The following is a 9,905-nucleotide window of genomic DNA, read 5'->3' as shown; positions in this document are numbered from 1 at the left end:
CAGGTTGCCCAGAGAGGTTGTGGAGTCTCCTTCTCTGGAGATCTTCAAGGCCTGCCTGGATGCAACCCTGTCTAACATGGTCTAGGTGACCCTGCTTGAGCAGGAGGGTTGGACTAGATGATCTCCAGAGATCCCTTCCAACCTTACTGATTCTATGATTTTATATCTATTTATATGTATGCATATATGCACTTATGCACACGTAGTGTGGCTGACATGCAGTGATAATCTGAGCATTTATACATTTATACTTTTTTTATAAATAAGATAATTTCTAGGAGGGGATTTTGTGCTTCCTTTTAGGAAATCAGTATCAAAATTGCTTATATTTACTTTTTTTTAAGGAGTTGTCCATATATTGGTGTTCACTTTGTACTTGAACTWCCTGCTGTAGATACACATCACTGATTGAAAGGCTGAGTAAGAATGAAATAAGTATTTGGGTTATTAACATAGGAACACAGGGATTTTTCATAAAGGAGGCTATAAATAACTAGCAATAATTCCATGTTAAAAAGCAGGCTGAACTTTTCGTATTGCTGGTTATCTCTAATAAATAACACAATTGTAAGAATGCTGTATCCTGTGATAGAACTAAGTGTTTTCCTTGACATCAGACTGAGACTATATAGATAGTTTTGGTTATCATGCAATAAGAGGATTAAATTTGACTTTTTTGATTATTATTATCAGAAATGTGTATGTCAGCTGGGCAGGAAAAAGCAATTTAATCAGAATGCGAGAAATATCTTGATTTAAGAACTAACTATCAAATTATAGAGATCTTTCACTGGGACATTGAGAATGGAGCCTTAATTCTCTGTGCTAGTTTTACAGAATTTAAGTGCACAGGAAGAGTTCTRGCAGGGTTTAAATTTACAGCACAGCAGCTACTTTGAGCTCCTTGAGTTCCTTTTTGTAAGATAGCTTATTCCATCCTGAGAAGTAAACTACTTGCTTAATTTGTATTATGTATCTTAATGAAAAATTRATCTTTATCCTGGGTGTGTGCACTTGCCTGATGTACAGTTATTCACTGAGCTGAAGTAASTTGATTATGTATCTGAGCTCCAAGAAAAGTGTTAAAGTGTTAAATGTTTGTGGTATGGTAGGTGCTAAATATCTAGCRAATTACTTCTCTTTGAACTTTTGACCGACTTACCAGGTAGTAAGATTYTGCTTTGGTTCTAAGATGTGAATGCTCTAACTTGTCTTTCTGATGCACTCTGAAGATCCCTCCTGATGAATAAAACAAAGAGCAGGAGAGTGCCATCTCATTTAAGCATGTTAACAAYGTTACAATTTATGTACTTAAGCAAAGCAGCCTTGTAGGGCATCAGATTGCTTCCTGAATTTTTGGAATGTAATGAARCCTTGCACTTTATTTATTCCACTGAGATATGGAAGTGCTGTCTCCTGATTGAAGGAGAAGTAAGAGAGAGCAGCAGCAGAGATCATGGAGAATACTGTACTTGTCAGTCTTGAAACAGAAACCAAAAAAGAGTCTTAGTCAAAGTCCATGCTTGGCTCCCATAGGGAGGAGGTAGACCTGTCTCTCYTCAGTCATTGCCTTTTGCCTCTCTCTTCAGGTGGAAGTTAGTTTCGTGAATAAACCTCTGAAGTTTTTTGACTGCAGTTTATCATGCAGCCTTTGCACCATCTTGGAAGACAGAATATAGCTTAGTTAAATATCTTAACTCTCTTAATTCCTAATTGTGTATTTTGAGTTCATGTTGTAAGTGGGCATGTTTCTAACTGGACTCACAAATACAGTGATACTAGAACTATGTTGGTCAATATGTTTTCAAACATGACTGTACCAACCATAGATACAGTTTAACTGCCTCGATTGTGTTGTATGCCTGTGTATGGTGACTGGCTATAGATTCCTCCCTAGGATTGASTCTGGATGAACTGGCATGTTTCTGAAATGTTTGAACTGGTCATATGAGCTGCAAAGTTAGGTTTAAAAGTTCATTAACTAAACTTTTTAAATTATTTCTTAGTTTAATCTATATCATGTTGCTTTAATATAGATACTTAGAGAATAATGATGCTGCAATCCTGAAAAATATACTTTAAAAAAGTTATTTTGGAAAATAACTGCCTTTTATGCTTCTTTCATAAGAGAATTTGTTTTGTCTTAATAAATGCATGGGTCTTCATATAGCCAGCTGAAATTGTGTTGTGAGTTACCTTCTATAACGGGAAGACTGAAGGTCTGTGATTAAATGTCCTGGAAATAAAGAACAAACTGAAGAAGAGTACCATGATGCATTGCATTGGTCGTTCGTGTGCATTTTGCTGGGTAGTTCTTCGTGTTGGCTCTTTCCATGTGTAGATACTAATCTATTCCAATCTGTCTGGAATATAAAAACAAACTTACGTTGTCCTCTAAATTTTCTTTCTTTTTTCCTTCTAGTGTTCTAAGCTTCTTTCAGATACAACGGTAATTCAATTTTATCCAAGTAAATTTGTTTTAATTACAGACATTCTTGATACATTTGGTAAGTGTCTAAAGTATAAGATTTATTACATGAAATTAATTTTTATGGCGTTAGAAAACATCTAATAAAAATATTAGACTGCTTTCTCAATCATCCGCTTTCCCAATTGCCCAATTTCTTAAAGTGCTGAAAAGCTGTCAGTTTTCACACTGAATATTTCCAATATAAATACTTGAACAGCAGTGGTATGAATATGATTGTTCAAAGGTTCTCACTTAGTGGAATATTTAAAATAAAAATGCTACTTTATTCTGTATTTCTGTGCTTTGCATTAGTGAGAATCTAGAACAATATCCTGGGGAAAAAAAGATGATTTCTAAATTTTGACATTTTAAACACACTGTAGTTACAAAAATATTATTTTTTGACAGACTCTTGAACCTTTTTCTCATTCAATCTCATATTTAAAGAAGAGAAGTAAAAAAAAGTTTCTTTAGCTGAACAGAGATTATGAAGTGATCAAAATGTAGTTACTGAACTATCTATTTTTATTATTTTTAAATGATCGTTTACTTCAAATTGCCATGTACTTCAAATAACTTTGTGTTTTTTCTGCTGTCTTATGGAAGTGATGCATGGTGGCATTCATGGTTGAAAGATATGCTGATGCTTRACAGGATGTTCTGATGTTTAACAGGAATATGCTGGGGGGAAAACTTTTTTTCTTTTTTTTCCAAGTTTTGTTTCCCTTTATGCTCTTTGCTGCTCACTGAAAGTTGCTTAAGAGACCTTAATATCCAAACTCAAAAAAGACAGGACACCAGCTGTCCTTCCCTGACTTACGAGTAATCTGACCTGTGTGCTACCTCTACACTTAATGGAGCCAGATAAATTTTTTATACTGTGTAAAATGCTAGAGCCATTAATATTTCAGTCTCACTAGATGGCAGCATAGTGTTAGAGTTCTAAGAAGGTTTTTCCCACTGATTTCAGTGTATACTGGAAAGAGAACCACTGTATCAACATTTTGTGTTTTACAGTGTATGAATGACATCTTTTTGTTTTGTTTTGATAAACAGGGAAATTAGTGTATGAAAGAATTCTGTCAATGTGTATGGACAATCGTGCATCTTTGCCAGGTAACTTTGTGTCTGTTTATACTGTTCTCATGGAATAAATAATGTCTGAACTGATTTGAGAAGGGTTAAATGGAACCTGTGCTACTGTATCTCCTATGAAGAAAGTTCTGCTTCAGATCCAGTAATTGTACATTTTTAACAAAGTAAAATACTCATAACTTCCTTCTTCCACCATTCACAGTGTTTATGTAAGTTTACTTTTTAACTGTGAAGAATATACCTAAAATATATTTGTGGCTTCGATGTTGTTAAACACAAACTGGGTGGTCCTGAGACTTGAAATCACAAAGAACAATATATAAGCAGGGGAAGAATTAAATATGAAAGGCCAAGTCAAATAAATAAAGACTTTTGGGGTTTGATTTCTTTTYAACCAAATGCTCTCTCTTGGAAATATTACTTAATTTTAATAGCTTAAAGTTAATGGCACAGATTTAACAGACAAAGCTGAGAGCCTGAATTTTCAATAAATAAATGATTTTGTTGCTGCACTGGAAATTATTGATAGTTTTCCTTTGATTTAGGCTTTTGGAAGAAGGAAGAAACTGTCGTTGTGTTGGTAGTTACCTTGCTAGGTTAGCATGATTTTTCGAAGTTGGGCCTTCTATTTTTTTCTTTTGAAATTCTAACACAAGTTAAAATTCCTTTTATGTAGGTGATTTTTGGAAAGAGAAAGGGAGGTGAGGATGTGTTTGAGGAAAGATGACTACTTAACACTTTCATCTGAGGTCTGCAGCATGACTTGGGGGGTATTCACTTGATGTTAGGGTAACCTGCAGGTAGGAGGAAATTTGGACTGAACTCTTTCACTGCACAACTATTTTTTTTTCTATGAACCTGAATTTAATGTCTTTGGCCACTGATTAATTTAACAGTACAGTACTGTACAAATGTATACCAAAGAACCTCTTTTGAAAGGCTTCTAAGTGTTGCATTGAAATATGGGACTTTTCTTGCATTTTCAAATATCTAACATGTCTATCCTTGAAATATGGAACATTCATACTACATACTTGGTAATGTAGTGGAAACATTTGGTTACTGTTAAATCCAGAGGCAGAAGTATGAAACCAAGAAGCATTTAAGTTTGAAGTAAACTTACAGATAATATTTGAAATCTGTTTCTCAGTCTCTCRCAAGCCTTTCCTGTTCACCATTGTRATAACTGATGAACAACTGTATGTGTGAGCTTCAGTTTTCTTTTTTWTTATTATTATTTGTTCATTTGTGACTTCGATCTTAATTTGTGGTTTTGGTGAGATCACTTGATAGAAATTTAAATGTGGTTGCTGCAGATCTGACAAATTATTCTTACAAACATTAATGAAGGCAGACGATCCCCTTAGCATGTCACAGTTACTGAGCCCACCTACCTGCCTTCTGGAGAGCTCATGCCACAACTATACAGTGGCTGGAGGCATTGCAGTGGGTGTTGCTGGGGACTTCCAGAGCAGCGATAAAAGCAAGAGGGGAGAAGGAAGATCTGCTTTGCACTACTGTGTGAACTGCTGAGGATTTCAGGCCCARTCTCCACATTTCACTTGGTTCCTACAAAGAGAGCAGAGTTGGACAAGAACTCCTTTGGTCCTAGATGAGAAAGAATGTCTTCATCTACTCAGTCTGCATCTAACATGTGGCTCCTCTAGACTTGGAAATGGGAAACATTCTGGTGGAACAGGAGCTGCTTGCATTCTGGGAGCAAGGAAAGCAGAGCATTGGTATTTATAAATAAGCAGATATTCMCAGCAGAAGCTGCTTCAGTAGCTTTATTGGTGAGAGGGAAGAAGAGGGATTCTTCTTCCTAACCATCTTGCCTCAGACCTGGGATAGATCCCAAGAAGCCTGTTTTGGCCTTCTGCTTCAGGCAACCTAGAGAAGGAGGATGCAGTTAGCCATACAACTGCCTATCAACCTGGTCAGAGCACTGTCCTCATAACCCATCTGTTCCATGCTGGGTGGCAGCTTTTTCCTGCTGGCAGGTGATATAAATAGTCCTGTAGTTCAAAAGACTTCCCTACAGTGTTAGGTGGATAGTGCATAAAAACAAGTTTTATTCTAGCATTTAGCACCTSCTAGTCCTTCCAATGTAATTTTAAATAGTATCCTCTAAAAATTACATTAGATTTTTGGAGTAAAGAATTTGAGTGCCTAAACTTCTTTTTATCTTCTATATACTCATGCATTTGTTATAGATTCCGTATATTTCTTACCATTTCCACTTCTATGGGGAGGCAGAGGTTAGATCTTCAGCAGAGCTAAGATTAGTTTTGARTTCTTGCCTTTGCAACTTCAACTTTTAAAATGTTACTTAATGCAAGATGGAAGCTCCAGTTACTGCTTGTTATGGTTTGTATAATCAGCTCTTWCTACTGCAAGTTAGAGCAGAGGATCAAACATATTGCCTACTTTATTATGGTGTACCTAATTTAAAATCTAGAATGAAAAGTAACTTTTTCCAGACAGAGTGTAACTATTTCTGGGTTGGTTTTCTTTTTTTTTTTTCTTCAGATAATTTTTCTCCAGAGTGTGTTAATGATACAGCTAAAGAAACTTGCTTAAACTGGTTTTTCAAGATTGCATCAATCAGAGAACTCATTCCCAGATTGTATCCTTGTCGCATGAGACTTCAGAATGTGTCTGCAGGTTTTTCATAGAAGCTTTCAAGCAAACCCACAGTAATCTGTTGTCTATACTGACTTTGTTTTGTTTGTTTCAGGCTATATGTTTTAAATTTACTTTTGAATTATGTTTTATAGTAACKTGAATGCTGAATTATTACCTGTGAGCAGTATAGCAGTGATAGAGTAGAGCTGATGCATGAAAGCATGGTAAGAAATGAAAATCTAGACAAATTGTAAAGACTCACCAAATTTAGTGATGTTAGTTACAGAATACCTTAAAGTAGTCCTTCAGTGTGTATTTGGTATATAAGTTTGGTTTTATATGGCATATATCTAAGATTTTTTTTTCCCTTAACTTCACTTTATTTTAGTTATGTGGAAGCAGCAATATTGAAGTGCAATAAGTTCCTATCCAAAATGTAAGAGTAAATGTTAAACATGGGGAGGAAATGAATGGACAGGCTTATAAACTAATGTAAGAAGTTAAGCATGCAATTTCTATGTGTAATAGTGAGTAGTTCTGAGAGGAAGAAGGAGCTTTGGAGTTTCTGGTGAGAAAGACATGAAGTAACTTCAAAGTACAACTGCAAATGCAACAAAGTCTATAGTTACGGAACATATGTATAATTGTGACGTGAAGAGTTTGCAAATTAAAAAAACAGTTTGAGAAGGTGGAGAGGAGAGCAAGATTACTGAGATGAATGAGAAGGGAAGAAAGAAGGGTTAGAAAACTGAAAGGAGTAYCTTGGTGTATTGTATTATTAGAGACTGAGCAGGAGGAACAGTGTAGGAGTGGAGTACTACTATCTGTTGAAACTTCTTAGTTTAAGTTTCATATGCTGCCAAACAGTGTCAATTGCTGAGCTGAAAATGGTCCTTCATGTGTAATCATCCCTTTTTTAGTTAAAAGTTAAAAATGAATGTTGTAATCCAAATTGCTACTCCAGTGACAACTTCATTATTACTGAAAAGCAATTCTTTTCCTGGAATTGATGGTCCTCATCTTCAGACATGAGTACAGCTCTGTCAAAAARGACCTGTGGGAAAATGAGTAATACAAGGAGTTCTGCCAGTATTTTAAATGGATACTTCTTTTAAAGTGAAATGCAGTCCTTCTAGAGGTTTGCTGGTTCCCCAGATTAGAGGGGAAAGGGTTTACTTCCACTTGGCTGTTTATAATTTAAGCATCCAACCTGGCTATCTTGGCTACTCCTGAAAATAAACATCGTAATTCAAGTATAGGACTTCTGTAACTACATAGCCACATTAAATTTTACTACTGAAATAAAATTTTGTGTTAATACACTTTCTCTGTGGGAGGTGTTCCTATGCACAATTATCAGTCTATAAGGCAGCCACTCAAGCTATGCATGGATGGTGTAATTCTGTTATTGATTGTTAAATTTCAATTTAATTTCTAAAAAATCTTAACAGGGGGATTTCAGAATGTCTCCCACGATTAACGTCTATGATTAGAGGAATTGGAGATCCACTGGTTGCAGTCTATGCCAGAGCATACCTTTGCAGGGTAGGCTACCATTTAACATTTCCGATAAATCTGTTTCAAAGACTTACTGCAGCTAGTTTTGCCCCTAAAGGAAATTTTAACTGCAGTTTTTCTTGGAAATGGTCAGCAGTCTGTCTCTTTCCTTTAACAAACTGAATACCAAGATCTCTTTTATTTTAATAAAAATGTGGACTCTTTCTTTAAATGTTTATAGTAAATAAAAAAAATGAATTGTATGCTAGCCTTCCCTCTTCAGGGAGGGCAAAAGTTAGTGACCCAAGTGTAAGGAGAGTTTGGAATTTGGTACTACCTGCTGTTGTTTCTTTGCTAGATGCTGCTTTTTGTAGTTAGTGTATGTGCTTTCCTTCTGTTTGTTTTCCTCCTTCAACTGCTGCAGTGCATGTGATAGGCAGGGAGCTGGCAAGCTCCTTGGCAAAGGAGCCACTTGACAAAGTGTTCTTACAGCACGGCTAGGGTCTTGTCCTGAACTACTCCTGCAGTCACCTTAACAGCTCAACCAAGACAAATGTGCTCAAGAAGAGACCCTAAAATGGCTCAAAAAGCCATCAGTGGTGGAAAATATTTGTGAACTACACTTTGAGAGTAGTGGCAAAGAACTTGAGTAAAATTAGGAAATGCTAGGGCTGTTAGTTAACAATACTTGCATGAGGTTTGCTGCCATTATCAAATGCCACAAATCTGTTCAGTGCTGATGCAGCTGGAAAGCTTGATTAAACTGCCCAGTATGCTTTAGTATACTCCAGGGTTGTCCGTATGAATTTCTGCATCTGCAAGTAATTACTAACCTCTGCTTTGATAGATGAATATCTTGTGAGTTTATTTGAATCTTGAAATACAGTAATGCCTGCATTTTTGTCATAGCTTAATCATACCTGCTACATAGGAAGCAGTTTAGATGAATATTCATGCACAGTCCACCTTACTACTCCTAGTAATTCTGAAAGAGATGCATACTAATAGAGCAGTAGAGACTAATAATCTGATAAAAATAATTGAAAATTTATACTAAGGAAGAGTTCAGCATGTCTCTTTTTGTCCATGAAGATGATCATGGAAAGTAAATAGTGAAAGTTTTCTTGGAATAAAATACCRGCTGTCAAAATGCTGACTTTCATTTGAAATAAGAAAACCTATTGGGAATTAAAGGCATCTAATAGTCTGTATTCCTTTTATTGCCACTGTATTACTCTTCCTGTAGTGAAGATGGTAAAAATAAAAATTTTCAAAACTGTAAATTCCTGAATAGGAAACCTGTACTACAGATATAAATGATCTTTAAAGCCACAACCTAATTAAATGTAGGAATGAATGCTCTCACATTAAACCAAAGAAACAGATCTTTACACAGCAAGGTGATACATTTGTTTTGTCATGTGGTTCAAAAAAGCGATATGTAAACAAAGGTGATAGATGACTGGTTTGGATATTCATGAAGTACATGTGTTTTGCACTGAAGTTAGTTGGAGTTGTCTATGCTGAGGGATCCCCAAAACTCAGATCTCTTGCCCTGGCTGAAGGGAGGAGTCTCAAGCTGGTGAGTTTTGGTTGGTTGGTGTTTTTTGGGGGTAGGAGGTAGTGTTAAGCCTGAGCTGTTACTACTTCTCATTCAGTTCTACTTTTTTTTTTTTCTTTTTTTTTCGTAGTTATATGCCACATTTTTAAGTATTTTTTTTTCTGTGTTATTGRATACAACAGTCCTTTATGGACTAGTTTCCTTTGCAGTTCTAACTCGCTACACAAGTCTTGTATTGGTGTGTTACAATAGCCTTTCATTAAAGAATCAGTATTTTCCTTTGGGATCCCTGCTTCATCCTGTCCACAGGATTGATGCACATGATTTTTAACAGTTTTTAATGTTCTTCACTTTCTGTAGARTATAGACTTTCCATATACAATGAATATTGACTGTTGCAGTGCAGGCACTGCTGTACACATTGCTTTCCTTACTGCTTACAGATGCTTAGAACCTACATATGAGAAACATTTTTAAACACAGCTGAAATACTTCAGGGTCTGTTGTCCACGGACATAGCTATAACAGCAAGCAAGAAAATAATCACTCAAAAGCATGTGATTCAATACTGTTTGTTGATTGATGGGTGTGACTGGATATGGTCCTCTGGAAAATACATTTTTTTTTTTGTAGCTGGAGGAGGATGGTAGGCAATGG

The 9,905-nt window shown here is 35.9% G+C and overlaps 1 protein-coding gene across 1 annotated transcript in view; it reads left to right on the top strand.

Moving 5' to 3' along the window:
* Window positions 1–9,905, top strand: part of VPS35L (VPS35 endosomal protein sorting factor like) — a 59,134-nt gene that overhangs the window by 11,121 nt on the left and 38,108 nt on the right. Inside the window, exons 8-12 of the mRNA XM_085302359.1 lie at window positions 2,423–2,507; window positions 3,527–3,586; window positions 6,095–6,191; window positions 6,579–6,626; window positions 7,642–7,735. Coding sequence (XP_085158485.1) covers window positions 2,423–2,507; window positions 3,527–3,586; window positions 6,095–6,191; window positions 6,579–6,626; window positions 7,642–7,735 — 384 coding nt within the window. The remainder of the gene's footprint in view (window positions 1–2,422; window positions 2,508–3,526; window positions 3,587–6,094; window positions 6,192–6,578; window positions 6,627–7,641; window positions 7,736–9,905) is intronic.

The sequence above is a fragment of the Rhea americana genome, unplaced genomic scaffold, assembly GCF_003343005.1.
Source record: "Rhea americana isolate MKP2758 unplaced genomic scaffold, rheAme1 scaffold_10, whole genome shotgun sequence".
NCBI classification, from domain to species: Eukaryota; Metazoa; Chordata; class Aves; order Rheiformes; family Rheidae; genus Rhea; species Rhea americana.
The sequence above is the reverse complement of the archived record's forward strand: the minus strand, read 5'-3'. Positions and strand labels throughout refer to the sequence as shown.